The sequence below is a fragment of the Protopterus annectens genome, chromosome 2.part2 (assembly GCF_019279795.1).
Source record: "Protopterus annectens isolate FY-2018-M chromosome 2.part2, PAN1.0, whole genome shotgun sequence".
Classification (NCBI taxonomy): Eukaryota; Metazoa; Chordata; order Ceratodontiformes; family Protopteridae; genus Protopterus; species Protopterus annectens.
This window is the reverse complement of record NC_056730.1, coordinates 611,066,802-611,093,770: the sequence shown is the minus strand read 5'-3', so window position 1 is coordinate 611,093,770 and position 26,969 is coordinate 611,066,802. Positions and strand designations below refer to the sequence as shown.

The 26,969-nt window shown below is 43.1% G+C and overlaps 1 protein-coding gene across 2 annotated transcripts in view; it reads right to left on the bottom strand.

Moving 5' to 3' along the window:
- The window catches only part of LOC122795742 (matrix metalloproteinase-21-like), a 602,767-nt gene that overhangs the window by 66,599 nt on the left and 509,199 nt on the right, over positions 1-26,969 (bottom strand). For both annotated transcript variants that reach the window (XM_044064052.1, XM_044064053.1), the window contains one exon: positions 18,152-18,324. In XM_044064052.1, the coding sequence (XP_043919987.1) occupies positions 18,152-18,324 (173 nt within the window). The remainder of the gene's footprint in view (positions 1-18,151; positions 18,325-26,969) is intronic.

Here is a 26,969-nt window from a genome sequence, read left to right as displayed (position 1 = left end):
GATGTCTGTCTGAAGGCAGTGGAGCTTTTGGGCAGGGACGGGGGTTAAATGCTTAAAGTAAAGACTCTTTGGGTGCTTTGTGTATTTGTCCTAAGCATTTAGTTCGCACTAAACAATTTCATGTGCAAGGAGAATGGAGCTCATATTCAAAGTGCTTTCATTCACAGACACCCAAGTCATGAATAGCGCATACGCCTTACACTTGTGCACTCATCTATTCATTCACAGATGCCTGAGTCATGAATAGCACATATGCCTTATATTTGTGCACTCATCTATTTATTCACAGAAGCCCGAGTCATGAATAGTGCATACACCATATACTTCTGCACTCATCCATTCATTCAAAGATACATGAGTCATGAATAGCTCATACACCTTATAACTGTGCACTCATCTATTACATTTTTGTGCAAGGTAGACTCCCTGGTGAGGTGGGGAGGCTACATCCAGAAAGCTGTGCGAAATGGCAAAAATTGTTGGTGCAGAAGCAAAACCAAAATTAGTAGAAGTACTGTCTTTAGCTGACAAGTGGAAGTCATACTAATAAATTGAGGATGAATTTCTTAGCCTTTTATCTAGGGTTTTTTTTCACTTACGGGCAGCCAAAGTTCTCCTACGAAGTTATGTCAGGAGTTTCTCAGACTTGTACAGGGGTGGCTCAAGTGCATCACATAATGTATGGCAATACATTACACTATATGATTCGCCTTGCAGTACATCTAATATTTGTGTGGGGCTTGGCTCATGATCTGTACGCAAAGTAAACAATTAAAAGGTTATCTTTGGAACTAGGATATGAATGATGTGAGTGCTAATAACAGTTGGCAGGTTTAGAAGCTCTGTTGCTCTACTGCAGTGTTTGATATCACAGTGTACATCAGACTAGGAAACATATGCCCCAGAGTATGAAAGGTGCAAAGTAAAGAATGTTCAATTGAAATAGAAAATGGCGCTTCATTCAAGACTCACCACAGATGGCCCCAAAACTGGAGTTGTAGTTATTCAAGAAGCCAGGTATGCTACAACCCTGTGACAATTTCTTGCAGAAGTTTACTCCAGTTTCTGTTATTGTACAAAGGAATTCATTATTCAGTTTTTCCTTGTCTAAGGACAGATGCACCTTGTGCCAAACTATAGCCATAATAGTGCCAAGAAACTGAATTGTTTCTGAAAGTATCACATAAGACTTTACTCAAATCACTGTAAAATCTGTGCTACAGATAAGGCCATAACTTGGTCTAAATTGCTTAAAGTGTTTCTTCATAGTTTTTCACTTAACTGTTTACACCTCAGCATGTGATGCTCATCATTCTGTGATGCATTTGCCCTACTATTATTGTAAATATATAGCCTATTTTTATTAAATGAATGCTTCACAAAATATGCTGACATTCCTAGAACACGTGTGGGGTTTACCCATTACAGTCTATGAAAGCATCCAAATACTAACTTATGGTAATGTCACAGAAATAAAGTTAATTTATATGGGCAGATCCTTAATAAAATGCACATGAAGCTTTTAAGTCCCACTTCAGGAATGATGGGGAAGGAGGCATCACAGCACTTAAGCTAGCAAGTGACATGACATTTATACAAATTAACAAAGGTCATTTTAGCAGCTGTTAAAGTGAATGGATGACTAAAAAACAGTCATAAAGTGAAAGGAATCATGTAGCTAGTTTGGCAGTTAGCACAGGGGATTACTCTAAGTCACTAGACCAGACAGTGCTCCCAGGTCACCTCTGGAAAGAGACTCTTGTGTTCAGTGGGCTGACACAGTTAATAAACATAAAAAATCAGTTTTGCCCTCAGGTGTATAACTACAAAAGCCAGAGACTTTCTATGCTCATAGGTATTTACTACACTACTGACCTGTGAGAATCTTAAGAATCCTAGCCTTATATTCCCATGGCAGTTTTAGCCCTTGTATTTTGTGTACAAATATTCCACAAATGGGCAGAGCAAAGATATGTTGGGTCAAGTATATGTTACCCCTATTCATGTGGGACAAGGGTGCTAAACTGGAGGTGAATTTGTGGTCACCCATCCATTTGTCCAAACTACATTTAAATACAGTAAAAGGAGAAATTTGCTTTATGTGGAATGGAAGATGGTTCTACTGAAGTGGAATTCTCTGCAATGCATTTTATTTATTTATTTAACATTTGTTTACCAGGAAAGTCCAACTTGGAACGAAGCCAATTTTCAGCAGAGACCTGGGGGAAAAATGCTCCAGACACATACATTTGAAATGTGGGAGTAAACCAGAGCACCCAGAAGAAAGCCACACAAACACAGGGAGGACATGCAGACTCCACAAAGCACCCCAGCCGCATATCGAACTGGAGAGCCTGTTGCTGTGAGGCAACAACACTACCGCTGTACCACTGATGCACAGGAGACTAAGACCTCTTGAGCCGGTGCTTATACCACTACTGGACTTATGAATGTGCAACAGTTTTGACAGGATACAGTCTTCTGAGGATTTATATGTGTGGCAGAGGTTACCTCTCAGTAGCCTGTATGATACTGAGAAGAGGGATAAGGCTAGCAGATGCTCCACAAATGTTTTATATTTAAACCCTTGATTTTCTTAGCAAGGATGCCTTTTGGGCACTCCAATTGTAAGTGTTTGGACAAATACATACCAAAAAGGGCATTATACTCAATGACTGTCTTAATCAGTGATAGGTACAGTGGAGTGCTTCCATTCACTGGACCTGGACACAATGCCTTTAGATATAAGCAGTGCAATAAAGGACTTCCTTATAGCAGTAAATATGTGATGATGAATGGACAATCTATTGTTGGCACAGATCCCCACGTTCCTGACTACTGGATCAATTTTCAGGGGGTGTGATGTCAATGTGATAGGAAACAGGGAATCAAACTTGTGAAAGGATATGATTATACATTTCTTGGCACTTAGTTTTAGTCCATGGCTTTGACACCAGGTACTTGAGGACGGTGGTATCCTCCGGTGAGTTTATGACAGCAACAAGTCTACAATCATCTGGAAACTTGTTCAGCCACAAGCCCTTAACATTAGCTTCAACCTCCAAAAAAGTAAATGCCAAAGAGGATTGGCCCAGGAATTGAACCCTGGGGTACACAGCTAGTGAACCGTCTTTTTAAGGAGCTAGAACCACCCATCCTTATTTCCTGGGAGCTGGCTGTGATCCAATTTGGTATCCAAAGAGTTACACAGCAAAGAGAGTTTATCGATGATACCCAAGTGTGGGATTGTGTTGAACTAATTTGTGAGGTCTAGATATGTGGTCTGTATGGATTTGCCCTCATCTATTGCTACAGTAATGTTTTCAAAGAAGTTGACTAAGTGAAGTAGGCAGGATCTGCCCTTGACAAATCTGAACCAGCTTAGGTCGAGTGTCTGTAGGCTACCTATATCAATATTTATTAACTCCATAATGATCCCTTCCATAGCCTTATAAATGAGGCTGGTCAGACTTCTGGATCTAAAATTAACAGGGTTCATTGAAGCCGCACTTTTGTGCAAGGGAATGACTGTTGCTGTCCTCTATTTATCTGGCACAAAGCCTGTTTTGAGGCTGATACTGAATAGCCTCTGAAGGAGGTCTGACAAGTCATGTTTCAGACTGACCACTATGACCTCATGGAAGTAGTGTTCTTGGCTACAGATAGGGCCTTAATGATTCGTTCATGGGATATTTGAGAGGCAGTTCTAGATAGTACTATGAGACTATTTAGGGGGAAGGGTGAGGTTTGAAGTATATTTGCCTGCTAGTAGACTGCCAATATACTCTGGGTCTGAGTATGTGATATCATTTACTCTTAACTCTGTATAGTGCTGGGCATTGTTTCTGGTGCCACTTGGTTTCTTGGTGCCACAATTAGGTCAATGAGTAGGTCTGGAAATTATGGAGACCTACTGAAAACTAGAGGCATGTTTTGCCAGAAGGATAAACTTGAATATTTCCATATGTATAATCTATAATGAAAGTCATATATCGGCCTGGTGTGGAATAAAAAGAACTAAAAAATGGATAAAATAGGTAGAAAAGAAAAATAAGTTATGTACTTACCATAACGTTCCATCTGAGTTGTTGCTTTTCATTTGTCTTCAACCTGAGGGACTCGACTCAGCCTCATTCTCCAGCATCAGATCCAAAGTCCAAGCTCCTCCCCTACCCATAATGCCCTGCTCTCCCTCCTCCCCTCAGATCAAGTTTGTTGCAAAACAGTACCAACCTAAAAAGCCAACAGGCCTATAAAACCTGGCACAACCGTATAAAGGCCCACATGCTGAAAGCTAGTTAGGACAACAGGGTCCTTCAGTCCAGTCCACTACACAACCCCAAAAAAAAACAGGCAGGGGGATGGAAGGTGGGATGGTTGAAGACAAATGAAAAGTAACAACTCAGATGGAATGTTATGGTAAGTACATAACTTATTTATCTGAAGTTGTTGTTTTCATTTGGTCTTCAACCTGAGGGACAGAGTCCCTAGCTACCAACAAAAACCTGGGAGGCCCTCATGGAAGGATATTCCGGAGCATGGCTGAGCCAAAAGATGCCCTGCTCCTGGAAAGAAGATCCAATTTATAATGAGAAATAAAAGTATGTGACGAGGCCTAGGTAGCAGCAGAACAGATATCATCTAGAGAAACCCTGGACCACAAGGCCGCAGAAGTAGAGACTGATCTGGTAGAATGTGCCGAGACATGTCTTGGTGGAGACAAACCTTTGGCTCGATAGGCCAAAGAAATAAAGTCTGAAATCCAATGAGCAATGGTAACCTCAGAGACGGGCTTTCCCAAAAAAGGTTTAGAAAAGGAAACAAAAAGCTGATTCGAATTACACAAGCTTTTGGTTTTATGCAGGTAGAAACGCAGCTGCCTGTGCATGTCTAGTAGATGCAATTTGTACTCCCATTTATTTTGGAAATTTGGGAGGAAGACTAGCAAATTAATGACATGGTTAATATTGGATTCTGAAGCCATCTTTGGCAAGAAAGAAGGACTCATCAGCAGGGACACTGTCTTTATGGAAAATTAGGTAAGGAGGTTTAATAAATAATGCTTGAAGCTCAAAAACTCTCTTGGCCAAGGTAAAATTGCCACCAAAAAGGCAGTCTTCCACGACAAAAACTGCAAATTGACTGAGGCAGCTGGTTCAAATGGGGGAGAAACCAAAGCCTGCAGAATGAAGGTAAGATCCCAGTGGGGTGTGGGGTTCTTAACTGGAGGTCTAAGAAGAATGGTACCTTTCAGAAAAGCCTTACAAACTTTAGCCGAAGCTAAGGAAGCCAAATTTTCACCCGCATGGAAATTGCTGCCAATTCGACCTTAACAGTAGGGAAACTAGCTCCACAATTAAAAATTTCTTCCAAAAAATCAAAAATGGCAGAGACTGGAGCTGTAAAGGGATCCAGGTCATGCTGAGAAGCCCAGATCAAAAAACGCTTCCATTTGCTAGAGTAGATCTTCCTTGTCGAAGTTTTATGAGCCGCAATCAGGATTTTCTTAATAGGAGAAGAAAACCCAGGAGCCCTGGCTATCACAGAAATTGGAGCAATCAAGCCGTGAGCTTTAGGATGACTCCTAGATCCATCTGAGAAACCCCTGATGGGTACAGAATCCGATCCAGAGTCACACTACATGAGACCACAGAGTGGGGAGCCAAACTTGACAAGGCCAGAAAGGGGCAATAAGGATAACTGAACTCCCCAGCTGCCGAGATTTCTGAATGAACTTGCGAATAAGAGGAAGTGGAGGATAGGCATGTAGTAGACCGGAGGCCAAGCATGGACTACAACGTCTCTCTGGGACTCCCCCGGAGGGGGGATCACAGCGAAATTCTCATTGCAATTCACACTGGAAGGAGAGGTGAAGAGATCGCAGCAAGGCTGACCCCACTTTAGAAAGATCTTGTTCATTACTGACAGATTCACAGACCACTGGTAAGGCATCAGAATAGGCCAGCTGAATCTGTCCGCAAGGATGCTGGACTTCCCCGGAATGTGTGCTGCCACCAGAAAACAGCCCATGGAGATCAGCCACTCCCAAAATCTCATGGCTTCATGGCAAAGGGGATAGGACCTGGTTCCCCTCTGTTTGTTGATGTACCACACTACTGACATATTGTCTGACTGTATGGCAACAGTCCTAGGAGGAAGAGAGGCATGAAGAGCTTGCAATGTCAAAAGCACCACCCTCATCTCCTGTACAGTGATATGCAGATTCGTCTCCAGAGCAGACAACGTACCTTGGGACATCATTCCCATGCAATGACCCCCCCCACCCATGCAGGGAGGTGTCTGTGGTCACCGTGGTTGTGGGAGAGGGAAGAACAAACCGCCGTCCCAGAAGGAGGTCCTTGGACTAAAGCCACCAAAGAAGGGAGTCCCTGCAAACATGAGACAGTCGAATAGCATGTGACAAGGGAAGGTCTAGCAAGGACCATTGTACCACTAAGGTCCAGTGCAGGACCCTCATATGAAGTTGCACAGTTGGAACAAGGATGATCATGGCGGCCATGAACCCCGACACCCGAAGAACTAAGCCCACCGGGGTAAGTGGGCTTGAAGAATGTCCTGTACATGATGGCAGAGAGAAGACATTCTGTCTGCAGGCAGAAATACCTTGCCTTGTGTAGTGTCCAGTCGGGCACCTATGAAATCCAACACCTGAACTGGTGTCAGTTGACACTTGATGAGATTTATGGTAATACCAAGGGATGGGGCTATATGAAAAAGATAATCCCTGGTCTGCATTACGCAATGCCTGGTGGGAGCAGAGAGGAGCCACTTGTCCAGGTAGGGAAAGACCTGAAATCCCTGCAGCCAGAGGTGAGCCGCCACTACCGCCATGACTTTGGTAAACACCTGAGGGGCAGTGGTGAGTACAAAAGGGAGTACTCTGAACTGAAAATTATTGGCTCCCAGCCAGAAGCGGAGAAAACTCCGTAAGCACCTGTCTATCATGATATTTTAGTATGCTTCCTGGAGGTCCACCGAGCACATCCAGTTATTCATCTGCAGGAAGGGCAGAATGGATTGAAGGGTGACCATCCAAAACTTCGTCTTGGCAACGGAAAAGTTCATGGTCGAAAGATCCAGAATGGGTCCTACATCTCCCGTTTTCTTTTGCACCAAAAAGAACCTGGAATAAATGCCTGATTTGGACTGGTCTGGGGGGACGGGCTAGATTACTCATTTTGCGAGCAGCCTGGCAATTTCTATGGCTCCCTCCTCCTGTTGATCGGTTGGAATGTCTGGGAGGTGTCTGGGTGGAATGGGGATGAAGAAAGGGGATAGAGTAACCTCTGGATCTGATCTGCAGAACCCAAAGATTATTTGTAATGGACTCCGAGGCTGTTGGATGCAGAGATAAGGGCCCCCCGAATGCTTCCAGAGACAAGCAGTCAGGCAATCCCTCAGGATTGCTGAAAGGGTCTGTCTGGGAAAGCATCCTAATACCCCTAGTTCTTTGGATCCCCTCTGCCACGACGGCAGCACCTGTTGTATCCCCCCTCTGCCCCTGGGGGAAGACGTATCCTGAACGTCTTAGGGAGAACCCTGAGACTTCCAAAACCACAGCTTTTGACCCCATGCTGATTCCTTGAAAAGGATCTTTGTGGAGTGGAGGAGTGGATCCCAATGGCAGACAAGGTCTTCCCATCCTTCTTGTTCTAGGTTAATGTGCCATGAACTGTTTTTCCAAACAAGGTGGAACCATCATAGGGACTGTTCGTGAAAGATGACTTGAAGGGCTCTGAAAAAGCACAAAGCCAGAGCCAGAGGTGTCGCCTGATGGCCACGCCAGTCACCGCAGCCCTCGAAGCACCCTTAGTAGCATGTGAGAGAAGCCTCATGGACGTATTCGGAATAGAAGTGAGGGTGGCCATACGGGAGGAGAACACCTTATTCTCCGCTGCTGACATGGACCCTGGGGCAGACTCAGCAACCTCCTTGACCATTTCACTCTGCAGTCTGATTACATGTGCCAAGTAATTCAGGTGGCTGAAGTGTAGGCCTGCTTCCCAAAATGATCCATCGCCCAAGACTCCCTGTCTGAAGGGTGGACCGAGGAGCTCTCCTGAGCCAGCACCTTCTTAGTGGCCACCGCAACCACCATGTCATTGACTGGGAACACCTTGGACCAATGGAGCTTATCAGATAGGGTGCTAAAAGCCTTGTCCAGGCACTTGGGAATGGGCTCAACCATGTCCGGTTCCTGCTATGCCCTAGTGGAGATAAGATCCACTAAAGGATCCACAGGGGGGTACACCGAGGAGGAAGAAGGTCCTGTGGCAAATGCCTCCAGGAATACAGACTCGTCAGGATTGGGATTGAGGGTAGACCACCCACAGCATTGGTGAAAGATCTCCGTGATGTCCCCAAAGGAGACACCCTCCGGGATGACTGGGGGAGCCCTCCCCTTCTTCCAAGTCGATATCATCAGTGAGACACTCCAGTGGGGAGTCTAAGTGCCTCCTCTTGCATGTACGCTTCAGAGGGAGCTTTGAGGTGGGGACTCCAGGGAGGATTCGGAAGTTTTGGAGAGTTCCAGGATCCAAACCTCCTGGGGCGAACTGGCAGCAGGCTGTCCCTGAGGGGGCAGGATGGAAGACTCCAGCCCAAAAAAAGAGGGAGCCAGGGCAGAATATGAAGCTGAGAGTGTCAATGGTCTCAAAGAAGTGGAGAGGACCCTCTCCACCACCTCAAACGATGAAGGCGAGTGGACCCTGCAAACCTCAAAGTTGATGCCATCCTCTCAGATCTGACACCAAGGCTACACCTCTGAGAGTTGGTCCACTCTGAAAACGTCGGAGCCTAACTGCTAAAGGCAACGGTCAGGGTCAAGGTACCAGGGACCATCGACTCTGACCCCTCAACACCCGAAAACCTCGGACCCAAGGACTCTGAAACCGAAGGGCGGATTGGAGAAGGAGAGATAAGGAGGAAGGTGGACTGCGTGCTCCCGGCCCCAGTGGGAGATGAAGCAGGCACGACTCCCAGCTGAATCTGGGCCCAAAGGAATTCCAACATCATCCTGTCCACTTTGGCTTTGGACAGACTCCAAGCAGACCGACTGAAGAGGCCACTGACCCCGGCCTAGAATGGCACTGAGGAGAGGTGGCAGTTGGGGACTGAGCCCAAGAGGTCTTTGGCTCCAGGGAGAAACATGGAGACCAGAGCCAAGGGGAACTCTGGCTCAGATCTGGGCAGGACTTACATGGGGACTTGGCCAAGAAAGAACACTATGCACACACACACACAGAGACACACACACACACACACACACACACACACACACGCACACACACACATAGACATGCTAGGGTAGAAAAGAAAGTTTGTTTTTTTTATAGACCGATGCCAAGATGCAAAAGGGGAAGGTAGAGGTTAGAGGATAGATAACTAGAGAAAAGGAAAAGAATAAAGCCCAAAAAGCAACACTTATGAACTATAGCTTGGAGCAGTGGAAACCCATGCTGTTTAAACTGAGCAGCAGATGAGATCTGAGGGTAGGAGGGAGAGCAGGGCATTATGGGTAGGGGAGGAGCTTGGACTTTGGATCCAATGCTGGAGTATGCGGCCGAGTCGGATCCATGTCATATCCAAGTCCCTCAGTTTGAAGACCAAATGAAAACAACTTCAGATCCATATTTTCTAGAGATGACAAGCCATGTATCATAGAAAAAGTTATGTCTTACGGTAACGTTCCATCTGTGTTGTAGATCTTTATTCATTCATTACTGTTAGGACTTTGGTTCTGTCCTCGAAACTGACATGGCCGATACCAAGCCCGCACCAGTCAAAAAACTCTCAGCTAAGACCTACCCACAATGCCCCTCTCATAGTCTCTTCAGATCGAGTTTGCCTGCCATTATAGTATAGAAGTAATAAAAGAGACAGTACGAGGCTCTGTCTGAGCAAATACCTTAGCTGATAAGGAAAACCTAAAGTCCACCAGGAGTCCAGACAGGGGGAAGGAGGGTGGGAAGTAATTAATGAATAAAGATCTACAACACAGATGGAACATTATGGTAAGACATAACTTCTTTATCTGATGTTGTAAATTTTTATTCATTCCTTACTGTTAGGACTGAGTCCCCAGGTACTTGAGTCCTGGGTGACCCTAAGGAAGGACATTCCTGAGTACCATAGAACCAAAAGATGCTCATCCCCTGGAGGCCAAATTCAATTTGTAATGAGTGATAAAGGTATGAGGTCTTGCCAAAGTGGCTGCTGCACAGATATCATCCATAGAGGCTCTGGAATGAAAAGCCATTGAAGTAGCCATCAATCTAGTAGAGTGAGCCCTTATTTTGGAAGGTAAGAACACTTTGTTCTGATGGCAGATGAAAGTAATGGCGTTTCTGAGCCAAGAAGATAAAGTCATTTTGGAAACAGGCTTACCCATTCTAAGTCCTGCGAAGGCCACAGACAATTGATCCATTTTTCTGAAATATTTAGTTTTGTCCAAGTAGAAATGAAGTTGCCTATGAACATTGAGAGTATGCAGAAGGTATTCCCCTCTATTTGAATGGTGAGGAAAAAAAAACGTTAGGTCAATAGATAGATTAATGGAAAAAACAGAAATGACCTTGGGCAAAAAGGAAGGGTCGGTACATAGGGACAGTCTTTCCCTATGAAAAATCAAGTAAGGCCTCTTGACACTCAAGACCTGCAACTCAGCTACTCTTTTCGCTGAGGTAAGGGATACTAGAAGTAGATTTTTCCAAGACAAAAAATTTATATCACATGAGTTAGAAGGCTTGAAAGGTGAACTTGTTAATGACTGAAGCACCGATGTCAAGTCCCAAGGCTCTATAGGAGGCTTGTCAGGAGGTTTAATATGTAATACTCCTTTCATGAAGGTTTTGCCCAGTCGGTGTGACATAACAAAAGAATTGTAAATTCCATTGTGAAAATTTTCAGTAGCTGCTAAATGCACAGTAATTGTCAATGCTGAAGCTCCTGCGTGTAATAGGGTAGTCAGGTATTGTAGGATCTTCTGAATAGACATGCTAAAAGGGTCTAAGCCATGTTCTTTGGCCCATCTAGAAAACCTAGCCCACTTACTACAATAAATTTTCCTGGTGGAAGGTTTGTGAGAAACAAGAAGAATCTCACGAACAGGAGATGAAATATCAGGTAGCCTGGCAATCATCGGAAGTGGAGAAACCAAGCTGTGAGCTTGAGGCTGTGGAGATTGGGGTGAATCAGACCCTGAGGATGAAACAGCAGACCTTGGGATTGATCTACAGGATCCACAGGCTGTGAATCAGATGAGGCCATAGCAAAGGGAACCAGACTTGACGGGGCCAATAAGGGGCAATGAGGATCACTCTGCTTCTCAACCTTTGAGCTTTCTGGAGGAATTTCAGGGTGACAGGAAATGGGGGAAAGGCATACAGCAGAACCGGGGCCCAATTGTGTGTCAGAGCATCCCTCAGTGACTCCCCCTGACAGGGATCAGGGCAAAGTAGCTTCTGCATTTGTTGTTTAGGGGAGAACCATACAGGTTGCAGCAAGGCCTGCCCCAATGGCGGAATATCTGATCCGCTATGATAGGACTGAGGGACCACTCGTGAGGCATCAGAATGTTCCTGCTCAGATTGTCTGCAATAAGATTGCAACTCCCAGGAATGTGCGTTGCTATGAGAAAGCAGTTGGAAGGCATTGCCCAGTGCCAAATTCTCATGGCCTCCCAACACAGAGGGTAAGACCTGGTTCTGCCTTGTTTGCTGATGTACCAGATGACTGACATGTTGTCCGACTGAATTGCAATGGTCCTGGAAGGAAGGGATGTGTGGAATGCTTGCAATGCTAAGAGAACTGCCCTCAATTCCAGGACATTTATGTGCAAATTGGCCTCCATGGGGGACCAGGTGCCTTGGACTGTCTTTCTCTGGAAATGCCCCCAATCACCCTAACAGGGAAGTGTCCGTGGTCACCGTGGCCCTGAGCTGGGGAAGGCAGATTGGTCAGCACCAAAGATTTGATTATGGCTTCATCCACAAAAGCATTTCTTTCTTGCAAAGGTTTGTAAGGCATATCATGTGGTCGAGTGGGTGGGTTAAGATTGACCATTGTGATGAAAGGAGCCACTGTACTATACTCATGTGCAACCTCACCAGTGGAACTAAGGTAATGGTTGCTGCCATAGATCTTAATAGCTGTAGTACAAGGCGTGCTGCTACCAATGTCTGTAGAAGGAGGACTTGAATCTGGCTTCTTATTTTTGAGAGCCTGTGAGGAGGAAGGGAAGCTTGACAGGACGTTGTGTCGAAGATATCTCCAATGAATTCCAGTGCTCTTGTTGGAGACATTTGTGACTTGTCTATGTTGATCGTGATGCCTAAGCGAAGAGCAAGGCCTTGAGTGTAATGTAGACTGGGAATGAGAAGATTCCTGGTCGTGGCAGTAAGGAGCCAATCGTCTAAATATGGAAACACTTGGAATCCTTGTAGTCGGAGATGAGCTACTATGACTGCTATACATTTGGTGAACACACTGGGGGCTGTCGAGAGACCAAAGGGCAGTACCCTGAACTGATAGTGATTGTCTCCCAACTGGAAGCAGAGAAATCTCCGGGAGCATTTGTCCATCTTTATGTGGTAATACACATCCTGGAGGTCTATAGAGCATATCCAGTTGTCCTTCCCCAGAAAGGGGAGGATGGACTGTACTGTGACTATCCAGAATTTTTGAGGTTTTATAAATTTGTTCAGTAAGCTGAGATCCAGGATTGGTCTCCAGTCCCCTGTCTTTTTTGGCAGTAAAAAGAACCTTGAGTAAAACAGGGATCCTCTCTGGTCTGGTGGGAGTGGCTGGATGACTCTTTTTCTTAGCAGCTTTTCGATTTCTAAGGCTGCAGCCTTCCTCTGACTCTGTGGGACATCTAGGATTCATTTTACGGGTCTGGGAGTAAGATCGAATGGGATATGATAGCCTCTGGATATTATTCTCTGCACCCACGCATCAGTTGTTATGAGTTGCCAGGCCTGTAGGTGCAGGGAAAATCGACCCCCGACTGCTTCCAGAGGAAAGCAATCGGGCAGCAGTTCAGGAGTGCTGGAAGAGTCGGCCAAAGAAGGAATCTCTAGAGTCCTGGTTGTGATGACCCCCTCTGCCCCAAAAGGGGCATCTTCCAGGGGCCTGCTCATCACGAGTGTTACAAAAAGATCCTTGGGACTTCTTGAACCACAGTTTCCCTTCCCTCTGGTTTCTGGAGTAGGATCTCTGGGGGGTGGAAAAACATGCCCACAGCAGACAAGGTCTTTCTGTCCTTCTCACTACATGATAGTGTATCTCTTACTTTAGGACCAAAAAGGGAAGATTCAACAGGCGCGTTGACAAAAGAAGATTTAAAGGGGTCCGCGAAATCACACAAATGCATCCAAGCATGCTGTCTCATGACGATGTCTGATGTGGCTGCTTGAGCTGCCTCCTCGGTGGTGTGAGAGATCAAGCACATAGAGGAGTTCAAGATGGATTCCCAAGTAGCTAGCTGAGAGGCACCTCCTCAGGCAGTACCCCCGCCAAAGAGGCAGACATTTCTGAGATTAGGTCTCTTTGGAGGCTAGTAAAGTGTGCCAGATAATTCAGTGACCGAATGTCAAAGGTCGCTGAAGCATAGCTCCGCTTCCTCAGTCTGTCCATAGCCCGAGACTCCCTGTTCGGGGAATGAACAGTGGAACTATCTTCAGCCAGTACCTTCTTGGTGGTTGCCACCATTATCATGGGATCAACTACCAGCTGCTTGGACCAAATGGGCTGGTCTTCAGAGGTGGATAAAATTTTATCTGGCCTCCGGGGGACAGGTTCTATGTTGTCCAGGGCCTTCCAGGCATGCTGCACAATAACTTTAACAAGCTCATCCACAGGTGGGGTCACCCAGGAAGTAGATGACTGAGCATGGAAGGCCTGCAAGAAAACTGATTCCTCCAAAGAACGTTTGGGGGATTTCCAGTCTCCCCTCTGCAGGATCTCGAGAATGTCTCCAAAAGAGACATCTTCCAGGGGAGACCATGGGGACCCTTCTCCCTCATTGCAATCGGTGCCTTTGGTGATGGAGTCCTCAGGGGAATCAAGATGCTTCCTCTTGCACAGTTTCTTCTGGGGTGGCTCCCCAGTTGGATCTTCTGAGGAGGACTCCGGAGAAAGGGTTTTCTTCAAGGGAAGGTCTTGCAACACCCATGCTCTGGATACCAGAGACAGCTGCATGCTAGAGGGGGGTTCTGGTGTCTATGGCAATGGTGCCAACTGTGGGCCTGTTGAGGCAAGGACAGTCTCCATCACCTGGAAAGCAGGCCCGCCTGAGGAGGGATGATAGCCCGGAACCGAGAAGGCCGACCTTGGAAATGGGGTCACACCCTGCCCTGAGGAGCCCACCTCTAGGTGAGGAGCTCCGAGAGGACCGGTAGCTGTCGGGGGAGGCATGGCCATAGATGGTGCCACTGAAAAAATAGGCACTGAACTAGGAGCCACGGTGCCAACAGCTCAATCACTGCTTCGAGAGTGTGCCAGTTCCAACGGAGCCATTGCAGCAAGGGTAATTGGTGCCAATAGGGAAGCCTCCACTGTTGGAGCCGAGACAGAATGCACTGGGATGGCCATCGGTACCAAAGACTCCAGGACCTGGGAGGAGGCTGAAGGAGGATATACAGGTAAATATGCCATGAGAGCTTCCATTCTAAGAGGGAAAGAAGACCTACTGGGGGTGGGTAATCCTCTAGCTGCCAAAAGCTGGTCCACAACCCTCACTACATCTTGTTCTGAAAGACTCCTGGTGGATCTGAAGGAAGCTGCCGAAGGAGATTCAGGTCTGTCAAGAAATGGACTAAACTTTTGTCCCAAAAAGGGATCATAAGAGGGAGAATATCTGATACTGGGAAGGTGTTCGACCTTCGGAACTGATGCTGTCAGTGGAGTCATATAAGACATCGGCACTGCGGCCGGGGATGGTGCCGATGCAGATACAGTAGTCAGAGCCTGTGTCAAAACCAAGGTCGGCACCGAGGGGGGTGGTGCCGAAGCTGGTACAGTGGTTGGAGTCATAATCAAAGGCAACACTGATGGAGATGACATGGAGCCTGGTGCCGAAAAAGTCTGTGCTGGAGGTGCTGGAGAAGCCGGGTGTCGACTCGGTTCCGAGGAGAACAGAGATGTTAGAACCAAGTGACTCCATTTCTCTTTATGTTTCTTCACATCCTTATGCTTTGGAGGTGGTGAGATGACGTCCCTGAAAGGGCCTCCGAGAAGGGTGTTTCCATCATACCCTTCAGAATCAGCTTGTTCTTAAGCTCAGCCAATGTACAGTTGCTGAAGGTAGAACAAATATCACAAGATACATTGATGTGGTCAACACCCAAACAATAAACACACCGGGCGTGACCATCTGAGTTGGGCATCTTACGCCTGCACTTATCATACTGTTTAAAAACTAGCTTTACTTTATCAGACATCATGGAAAAAACACTATAGTCCTAAACTACAATATAACCCAAAATAACAATAACAAGGTTACAGCAGAAGAGGGTTTTTTTTTTTTTTTAAACAGATAGAAAAGGAGGAGTACCAACAATGGTACTAAGAAATACCACAAAGTGGTAGGAAAAGGCCTACCAAAGGCAGGGGAGAGGGACAGTACCGACGACGGTATGAAAAGAGCTACCAAAAGTAGAGGGTAGGAGTTAGAAAGAAAGAATATAAATTTAAAGATGAGAAGATAATCTTTAGGGAAAACTGACTAAAGGAAGGTAATTATATAGATAAGTCACAAAAAACACTACACTTAGCTGAAGAGAAGGCTTGGCATATCTGATGAGGAATGAGGCAAACTAGATCTGAGGAGACTATGAGAGGGCAATTGTGGATAGGTCTTAGCTGAGAGTTTTGGTTGGCATGGGCTTGGTAGTGGCCGTGTCAGTTCCGAGGACGGAACCAAAGTCCTAACAGTAAGGAATGAATAAAGATTTACAACATCAGATTCACATTCTTGGTTGGATAAGATGCAATATTAAATTGACATCTGTCTCATTTTAAACTAACAGAACAGGTTTAGTCACTTCCCCCATACCAAAGAAAGTCATTTTAGTGGCTTCTCTAAACTGGTTTGCAACTGTGGGATGCAAGTTAAGATCTGTGGCAAAACCTAGGGAAAACAACTCAAATAACTGGACTGTCCACTAGCTAGCAAAAAGATAGAATTTCTGGCCTACTGTGGTAACATCTACAACAATCAAAGAGGATTCTAAAGATTCATATTTACTTTTATAGAATGCATTTGCAGAGCTGTAGCCTGCTGCTTGCAACCCTTTCACTGCTTTTATTACTCCCTAAAAAATGGGTGGTTTTCATAACTGATGTGTAAATGCAGTACGGTTACTTGCAATGCTTGAGAGTGAGTTTAGATAACCAGCAATTCATACAGACCATGTATTATGGTAATGCTCAATGCCCACTATGACTGTAAGCATAATGAGATGTAAATGAGAAATCCTGTAAAGTGGCATGTGCTAATGAAGTGTTTTTATGATTCATAGTCCTCCAATACACGCACTGTATGCACATCTGTTCTTAAAAGCATAGCTGAGTGTTTTGTATCTACTTTGCAATCCAAGAACCATGCATGTAAAACACATATATAAAACAAAATGAATTATTTCCCTCAGTAATCCCTTTAGTACTTTGTCCAAGAGTGCACAAGCATTTCAATGGCACCACAATGCATTATTTCCCCAGCGATCCTTTCATTTGTCTAAGAATACATAAAAACTCAAATTACATCAATAGAAGTTACTTCCTCAAGTGACTCTTTAAGTAGTTTGACCATGTATGCAGAAGCACTAAATGACACTATTTTCCCATTGATCTCCTCAGTAATTATACCATGTATGCACAAGCAGTAAAATGATGCCATTTACCCAGCAATCCATTCAGAAGTTTGACCATATAAGCATAAGCAGTAAATATCAAACATTTCTTGAAGTGAACTCAATAATCTTACCTGAATTTTTATTTTATTTTTTTTTACTTTACAAGGTCTGCAATTTTCTAAATAACATCCTGCATAACTCCAGATATCCCAAGTTAAAGTGGTACTTGCTCACATACATTCCAGTCCATTTACAAGTATTGTATGCAGATGAGACCCTTTTACGCTTATTTCTGTGGATCGTAGTAATATGCTAATGACTAATGTGCCTTATGCATATAATACATCTCCTCTTAATGCTTTTCCTCAAGTACTTTCTGCTTTACTTTAGGTAGGCATGTTTAGCAATATGTCTGTATTTTCCATACTCAGTGTGAATAACACATGCTGACCACATCTGCCTATCTGCATAGCCTGCTACTGGCAGATTACCACTAAACACAAATGGAGGGCAGGACTACGAATACTGCCTAGTCTCTTGGAAGCAAGAATATTCTCGCAAAATTGTTTAGCGGTACTTGAAAACTCCTCCTTCCAAAAAAAAGTGTATATATATATATATATATATATATATATATATATACAAATACATATATATGTTTATATAGCAGTATAATTAGCATCTTAGTTGCACGTGGTCATAGGGCACAAAATCTGTGTGCAGCTTTTTCCACAACACTCTGCTTCTTTTTAGTAGCTCCCTTTGGCAGTTGATCATTAATCTGTGTTTGATCAGTTAGGCCCCCAGCAGGAGTTTATAAGTGCCTTGACTCCTAGGTGGTAGAAGGGCACACCTCTCAGTGAGAAGTGAGATATGGAAGAAAAGAGAACTGACCAAGCTATTACTATGGCTTTACTTGCTATATTAGACAAGAGGATGATGGCCAATGAATAAAGAGTGTCAATGAGCTAAATACTAATGATCTGTCATGATTAAATTACTACTGATGAAGTCCAACCTACGGAACATTTAGCAATGGCAGTCCTATTGGTTAAATATTGCAATTTTTGTGGCCTGGGAAAAGCTGAAGGACATAACACATATAGTCATCATGCTATTGGTCAGGCTTAAGTCAGTGCAGAAATAAAAGCCTTCTACTAAAATCTGACCTCAAATGACCAATTTTGTTGACTGTAAAAGGACACAGAAAAAGCAAAATGAAAACAGAAGGCACAATTCATTGCCTGTGAAATAGTAAATATTGTTATAAAACATACCTCACTGCCTTTGAAGAAGTAGATGTTGTTGTCTCGCCTGTCAAAAAATGCTGTATCAAGAGGACTAAATATGCCAGGAAACTCTTCTTTTATGAGTCGAGGATATTTTTTTTCTTCATGATCCATAGCAAATGCCTCATCTCTTTCATTGTCATATCTCCAATACTGAGTCCCTAAAAAAGTATGAAAACAAATGTATATTAAGCCTTACAGCTGTGCACTGAGACAAAAAATGTTTACCTATATACCGGTGTTTGTCTAATATTGATTCCTGTTTTATTCATGAAAAGAGTTGTTAATTTTGCATACGGTAATATCTTTGTTTGAACAGTAATCATAAGCATAACAGCCAATAAGGCCCTAGCAATCAGAAAATGTTAATGTAACAAACTCTGTTAGCCCTGCTGCTTTTCTTACATATGATAAGAACTTAATGCTGACATGTTAACACAAAACACACTCCTGTGCTTGGTACTAACAGCAAACAGATATCTCATTCATTCCTGAGGAAATTGGGAATGCCGGCTGTTAATTTCCTCAAAGAAATAATAGTGCATTATAATCTACTTTTCAGAATTTTTACATTTGAAGCCTTACTTGAAAGAAATGTTCATGAGTCGAACAGTGACAGCCATGCAGATATATATATATATATATATATATATGTGAAAACTGACCAACCAGCTTTTTCCAAAAGCAATACATGAATACAGCACCCTGTCCCCCCAATGCACACAAACACACGTTTCTAAATGGTGATGCATCACACTGATTAAATTTCATTTTGCCATAGACTAGACCTCAAAAGCCAAACTCTTACCAAGCTGGTTCACAAAAATTCAGGAAAAAAGTTATTTGCAGACTGAAGGAATGCTGCACAATTTGGTGACCACAGATACTGAAAAACATGGTAGTCAGTGAACATTTCATTGAGACAAATAATAAATCTGGAAGCAGACATGAACATCTGAATTGCCTTCATGATCTAGCTCAGATCCAGATGCTCTTATCTGGAGATACAGTGGCCTGGTCAAGAACTAAAGCAATAACTGCAAGGGTGTAGGGAAACTTGGAAAAGGTTAGGAACACAAAATCCACTTGGCAGGCTCAAACGAGAAAACGTTTGATTGGTGCACACAGAAAACTTTAGCCTTTAATGAGTGAACATCTGTAGATGTGGGAAATATATTTATGGATGCATAGTAATGTCCAACATGCTTTCAGCATAGATTAATAGAAAAATGATGTGGCTATCAAATGCAGACTGGGAAATGAAACACTGTGGCCACCAGGAAAGATATGATTTATAAGGTGAATAAGCTTCTGAACAGTACTACAGACAGTGAAAACTACCTATGAAATTCAAATGGTATGTAGCACTTGCTTTTTTCAGTTCTGCATTGCTAGCAGAGCAGCTGTTACCCTCATTTGTGGTTATTTGCTATTTTTAGCAAGCTGAAGTGAATGGTGTCAAAGGAAGGAACTTTGGTGAATGCAAACTGACAGGGTGATGCCTTACCTTGTGTTTGGTTGATTGTTTCTCTATACACAACACTTGGGAGTTAATGAGTTAATGCTCTAGGAAATGTCCTGCTTACACATGCACACATTACTAATTTATGGGCATCTATGCATTTTTATGGCAGCACTTTATTCTCTTGGTAGTCACTACTTTTGTCATTATTGCCATTATTGTGCATATATATTTTTTCTGAACTAGAATATTTATATCACACAGATTTTATACTAAGACAACCTCCTACTATAAACAGACTATACAACAAGAGAAAGAAAACAATGTCCAAGAATAAGACAGAATTGGCTCAGCAAAGGAAGAAATCCCTCTCTAGCTTAATCAAACAAATTACAGATCTTGTCAAGTCCTCCAAAGCTAATTACAAGGCAAAATAGCTTCCCTAGCTAAGGATAATCACAAAGCATTCTTTAACTACCTCTGATATCTAAAAGGGAATATCCAATTACGTGCTGAACTGGTTGTGGATAGCACCATCTATACTCAACTAGAGGTAATAGCCAACATGCTAGCTGATGGATTTGGAGCAAATTTCACCCCCCCCTTTCCCCTCCATAGTATAGCTGCCACCATTCTTCAGCATATTATCTCAAGGGAGCAGGTCATCTTGGTGCACTCCAAGGCCAAAACCACATCAGCAATGGGACCAGACAACATCCCAGGTTGCCTTTTAAACAACCATAAACATGACCTAGCAGACCCAATTGGATTCCTGTTTAACCACAGCCTATGAACTGACTATGCTCTGGCGGAATGGAGGACATCAACAGTAATCCCTCTGCACAAAGGGGGATCATCAACCGACCCAGGGAGTTATAAGACCATAAGCTTGATTAGCCTCATCTGCAAGGCCATGGAAAGAATTATTATGGGCCTTATTAACAAGAACATAGGTAATCTCCAAACTCTGGACCAAACCCATTTTGGATTCGATAAAGGTAGATCATGCCTATTAAACATGTCTGACTTCTTCGAGAAAGTCACCAAGGCCCTGGACTAGGGAAAGACAGTGCTTACTGCCTCTCTTGAACTAGCCAAGGCATTTGATACAATCTCCCACTTAGGTATTATGGAGAACTTCTCTGAATTGGGAATTAACCCCTACATTACAAAACAGGTAGCCAACTGACTCACTGACAGGATACATACTGTCAAAGTGGGTGACTTCACCTCTAGCAAAAGACCAGTCACCAGTGGTGTAAGATAGGGTTCTGTGCTGGTCCCCTTACTTTTTGGAATTTATTTCTCAGAAATTCAGGCAAACTTGGACAGCCTGTGGCTAACCAAGTTCACTGGCAATTGCAAATTGGGAGCAATCATTGATTCCCCCCATGATGTTAATATATTGCAGGCAGGACAAATGATTGTTGCCAAAGCCATGGACTAATGCTAGTAATGTCCTTTGGCTTCTCCTGGTAGTGGCCACCACAGCAGATCACCAGTCTGCAGATTGATTGGCAGTGGAGTTTTTATAGGTTCATAGGTTGGTACTAGCCTATCAGCCCTGGGACCTATACAAGCCTAGCCTTAACAATTCCCTGGGTATTTCTTCCCACAATATTTACTTCACTGGACTCCTGTCTAGCAGGGTGACTGACGTGATCCCCGGGGTGAATTTCCTATCTACCATCCATTCGTCAAGGTTCCTTTTGAAGTGGGCCAAGGAGGCGCTCTGCTTGACATGTTACAGTAGATGCCAGCCCAGCACCCACCCTTCACAGAAGACACACACACACGCTCATACCTGCATGTCTTTAAAACTCACTCAACCACAGGGAGGACATGCAGACTCCACACAGAAGGCACTCCTGCCAAGACTTGAACTGGAGAACCTCTAGCTGTGAGGAGACAACTCTAACTGCTGCACCACTGCTGCCAAAAGCCACATACTAAAGCTAAATGCAAAATAAAATGCATTATTATTCCCTTTGGGAAAGATGACATGCCTAGTAATTACATTATAGACAGCACTCTCCTAATTGCAGAGTCAGTGGTACATAATCTGGGTACTTAGGTTGACAGCAATCTGAACTTTGACCACCACGTATCTACAGTAGTAAGGAAATCCTTCTATGTGGCACATCTTATAAGTAAAGGCATTGCATCTAGATCTAAGCATGTTATGATTCCATTATGCTCGGCTCTCATCAGACAGATAACTAAGTACAGTAGTAGAATACTGCATTTTGCATGTACGTCAACAGACTCCTGCAACAACTGGAAACACCACAGATTTTTCTCACCAAGAAATTACAGGATACACAAAACAAGTCTTACACGGAAAGACTGAAAGCCTTGGCACTGTATACTGTCTGCTAAGGGGTTACCTGTGCCTGACTTATGAGGCAGTCTCTTATCCAATCCTGATGGAAATACTGCGCATTTGTAAATCAAACTGCAGGAGGGTCACCCGCTTCAAGGATCTTAACCCAGCCTTGGACATGAGCAGGTCATGCTGGAGAGACTGCCACTTCTCTGGAACAAGCTTCCAGTTGATGTGAAACAGAGACGCTCCCTGACCCTCTTCGAACACAACCTAGATCAATGGATATGTGACTACAAATTCACTCCTTGGGTAGTGCCCATGCCCCTCCTGGACAAAGGAAGTCAGTATTAACTACCATAGAGCCTTAGCTATGAGAACTTCACTCACCTAACTACTGACAAATGGGGCAACTTGGGATAAATATGGCTAGGCTTGTAAAGGCTCTAGGGCCATTATCCTAGTAACCTCCTATGAACCTAATGAGTAATAAATTCTAACTTTGTTTTCCTTTACTGTGTTTAACTGATTTTTCTGTTAGATCTTTATTTATCATAATTTATTTTCCCATTAAATACTAGGCTAGAAGATTTGAATTTATACTGGCTAGGTTTCATATGCACATGCATACACGTGGTGCACGCACACACACACACACACACACACACGCGTACAAACACACAGTATCTGTCTCTGTGTTTCATGGGTCAGAATTCTAAACATTTGAGCTGCAGACTAGAATTTTTTTCAAATGTTCTTCTCAACCTGGAATTTAAAGTCATTCTTTCAGTCAATGAAAATGAAATTATGTAACTGTGCTCCCTTTCTAGGCAAAATGGATATCAAAGCACTGTTATCTAACATCAAACTCCAAACAAAGAGCTCCTGTTTTTTCAAAGCTTAAATTACTGCAAAACCTATATTGGTCCAATAAAAGTTGCATTAGCTATGTCTACTTTTTATCAAGAATAATATAACAAACTTTATCTCAAAATATCAGAAAATTATTTAACATTCACAGCAATCCTCATGCACAGTTCTCATTTCACAACACACTGGCTTACGTTAGGCACAACATTCTACACTTTATTTAAGCAATAATCCACAACTTTACCCATGGTTGGTGCGGTTTGATCACGGCCAACCAATGGTAAACCCTGATGTACCCACAACCAGGAGTGGATTATTGCTATTATACAATTACATTAGTTAATAAATAAATTGCTTATGTTCTTAAATAATGTATTTGTATAAGGAAACTTCAGTCTTCTTCAACATTGTCTTCCCTAGTCTGATGTACTGCACATGTATATGGGACTTACCTTCCCACGCTTGCAAAGAGTATCAGTGCAGTGCAGGAAAAGTGATGGAGAAAACAGAATCTCAGAAGCTTTTTATTTTTTTAATAGTTTAGAAAACAGTAACAGTTTTTATGAGGTACAATTCAAAAATATAAGAAAAATCAGATAGGTTTCTTTCTGATTGTTTTGCTTTGCAGAATATACCTAATTTTTCTTATATATTGTTCTGTCCATCTGCAGCAGGACCTTTTATATTGGCATATGCTTGATATACAATGGGCACATTGGTTGGGCTATCTAATCAGTTTGTTCATTTCTGAATTGTAATGAGCCTTGATTGTATAACATTCTTTATGTTAACTAAGCCTCTCATGAAAGACGCTAGTGTTCACAGCTATTAGATATATGTTTACCATTAGGATCAACAACACTACTGTAGTCAGTTTATCATGGTCTGATTTGTTTTTTCTTATTTACAACTCAGTACGTCTTGAAGATTACTCCAACTATGACAACTATCTTGCATGGAAACAATCTTTGACCCTAGAAGACCCAGTGGTTCTGCTATGAAAATACATTTCCACTACACTGAAGAGTGGAAATGCCAAAAGGTGATGCCCAAAACATAGAATTGTGAAAAAATAAACATTTTTTTTGCAAATAGCAAGCCCCCTGACACCCCTCAATGTAGGGAGCAAGTCACCACCCTAAACAAATATATACACTAACTCCTTGGCTGCATCAACTCGAACAAGGGAGTCATCTCCCAAAACAAGTGATTCATTGCTAAAACACACTTAGAAATCACTTGCAATCATTTCCCAAGGGGTAATGGCAGTGATTTTTTTTTATCAGGAAGGCCATTACAAATTTGTGCAAACCATTAGTAAAATGTTTTACATTAGCAGTGTTACAAACTGGTCTAGATGCCCAGTCAAAGCCATTATTCTTGAAATTATAAAACAATTAAAAATATGACAAAATATCTTTTAAGAAAGTCTTGAGTTAATTTTTTAGGGGGCTTAGCTTAAATACTTCACGCAGAACACTTAATCCCTGCTAAACCAACTTAGTGCCACTACCCCTGAGGGTAGGGAAAACACTCCCATCGTAAATAGCCCCATATCCTGCCAACTTTTTGGATACTTTGCCAAATTCAAAATTCAGATTTACTGTATTCAGCTGAATGCTTTTCTCCCATTAAAATGTTATGCTGAAGGTATAAATAGGTTCCAGTCATATCATGGGAGTAGATACTGCTAAGCCTAGGCAAGTGACTAGCAGTGGCTAGTTGCCCGAAAAATATGTTTGTCAGATTCCCTACAGCTGTCTTTTTTAAGTCAATGAAAGCAAACTTATTGATGTTAGTATTTTTTAACATAAACAGTGAGGTCATGTTCCAGTCTGTTTTTTTTTTTTTACTTTTACTGTCTTCCAAACTACTTTTTCCCTTTTAAAGGATTCTGCAATATCCATCTGTATTCTGGTATGTAAATATGCTTCAGCCTAATATACAACCAATTAGTTACAGAAAATAATAAACTGCATTTCAGTAGAAATTTCTGTAATGGTAATATTACTAAAAAAACACCTCATCACAGAGAATGAAAACATACAACAAAGAGTTCTGTTTGTCTTTTAAGACAAATTAATTTAATATGTCTCCTAAACAATAAGTTATCTAAAACTGTCCATAATTTACAGGGTTGTCCTCATTTTGGTTCAGCATTCTTTTCTACCCTTCTAAAAGTGGATATTTTTGTTTCAAGTTAATAGCACAAGTATTTAGAAGTGCCCCCAATTTTAAGCCTTTCCTTAATTATTTTTGCTTTCTCAGAAGTTTAAGGGCTATGCTTTACATCATAATCCATCACTTGTTCAACTTTTTATCTTTAAGGTGCACCACTAATTTGGTAAACAATGCTGTATGCTTTTTTTATCTACAAAGTCATCAGGTTACACTTTGCTTCAATTCACAATCATGTAATTGTAGTCAGCTGATTCATAAATGAATGATTCTTGAAGACAATGCTATTAGGTAGGTTTTGTAAACATTTACATTCAGTGTGAGTTACTCCAACCAAAATACCTATTTACAAAGCAGCAATTGATCATATAAGTTACTGATATACTATAATTAATGTTTATCATTATTATTTTACTTTAAACACATTCCCCGGGATTCATGAAGCTCGGCGCAAGGCCGGCGTAAGGCCTGCGCCGGCGGTGCATGGAATATCCGGCGCAGTAGCGCCATATACATATTAATGAGAGTGCACCGGAATCACAGACACGTGCGTAGTGTACGTGAGCGAGCCCAGGTAGGATGCGTCTGGAGGCGTGTCTAAGCCGGCAGGAGGTGAGCAACCTAATGTGCTGACAGCCACGGTCCGCCCACAATAGTAATGGCAGCAGCCAGGTCCCGTGCAGAATGAAACGCGCATTACAGTACGCAACATAGCTCCCGTTCCAAATCAACGGAGAAGCAAATAGAAGCCACCAAGGCATAAGTGTACCCGTTCAAGGAGCAAAGGATACGCATAAGACCGCCGCCGCAATGTACTGTCAGTGTTTACACTCAGAGAAGGTGTACAGCCGCATGTCAGCGCCGCACCGACATAGGAGCAGCGACTAAGGTCACCACCTGTCCCACTGTGTTTGGGGCAGTCTCTCCATGGACAGTGGTGTCCCGATAAAACGTATTAGAAATGGCCGATGTGCTACGAATGTAGGACACAATGATATCCCGTATGTAATGTAATGGTAGCATGAATTGGTTATTTCTGTAACAGACATACCGAAATGACACAATAAACAGAATAAGCAAGGAAATTGCCACAATAATAAGCAAATTATTTAGGCAAACAAGTGATTTTCTATGCTATATAGTGACCGTTTGTATGTGTCGGCCTGTAAAGGCAGATGTGAGTCCCGGAAATATCCCAGATCGGAAAATGGAAAAGGTGGAAACCCCAGCAGCGACATGGGCATGGTCACCAGGGTTACCTGCTGTCCCAAAGTGCCATGGACAGTCCCTGATTGGACAATCGTGTCCCTGCAACAATCGTAAAAATGGAAAATGACCTGCGATCCCCTGCCGCAAATTCCGCAATATACATGTAAATAGTAGCATAAAACATATACATTACGGTATGGAACACAGACATGGCATAAGAAAATAAATAAGGAACCCAAACGCTAACAGAATAGGCTCATAGTATGGCAAACAAGTGAAGTTCTGTCCACTGCACTAGCCCTGGGTATGTGTAGTCCTGCAAATATCGAAGTGTCCACATAACATGCCCCACCATGGGCATTGGAAAAGGTGCCAACCATAATGGTCACAAGCAGTAGTGACAGTACATAGCCGGGTAGCTGTGCCGACATAACAACAGTAAGGAAGCAAGATACCCCAAACACAGGCAAACATGTGCATAGCAACATATCCCAGACCCAGCAACATCTTTGTTGCATACACCGGATGGTGTATGATGAAGTGTAATATCCAGAGGCAGAACACATGCATTCGGATGTACTACACAATAGCCTCATTGTACATGTCAGTCACACCCATGTATACCCCTGCACCCAAACCTGCTAGCATCCGTGTGCAGCTATACAACCACACACAATGTGCATACCTGAATTGTGGTAAGATGTTTGTGTTAGGCAATGCCACGCGGGCAAATACGTACCCCACATGTCAGCAACCCACCGCAG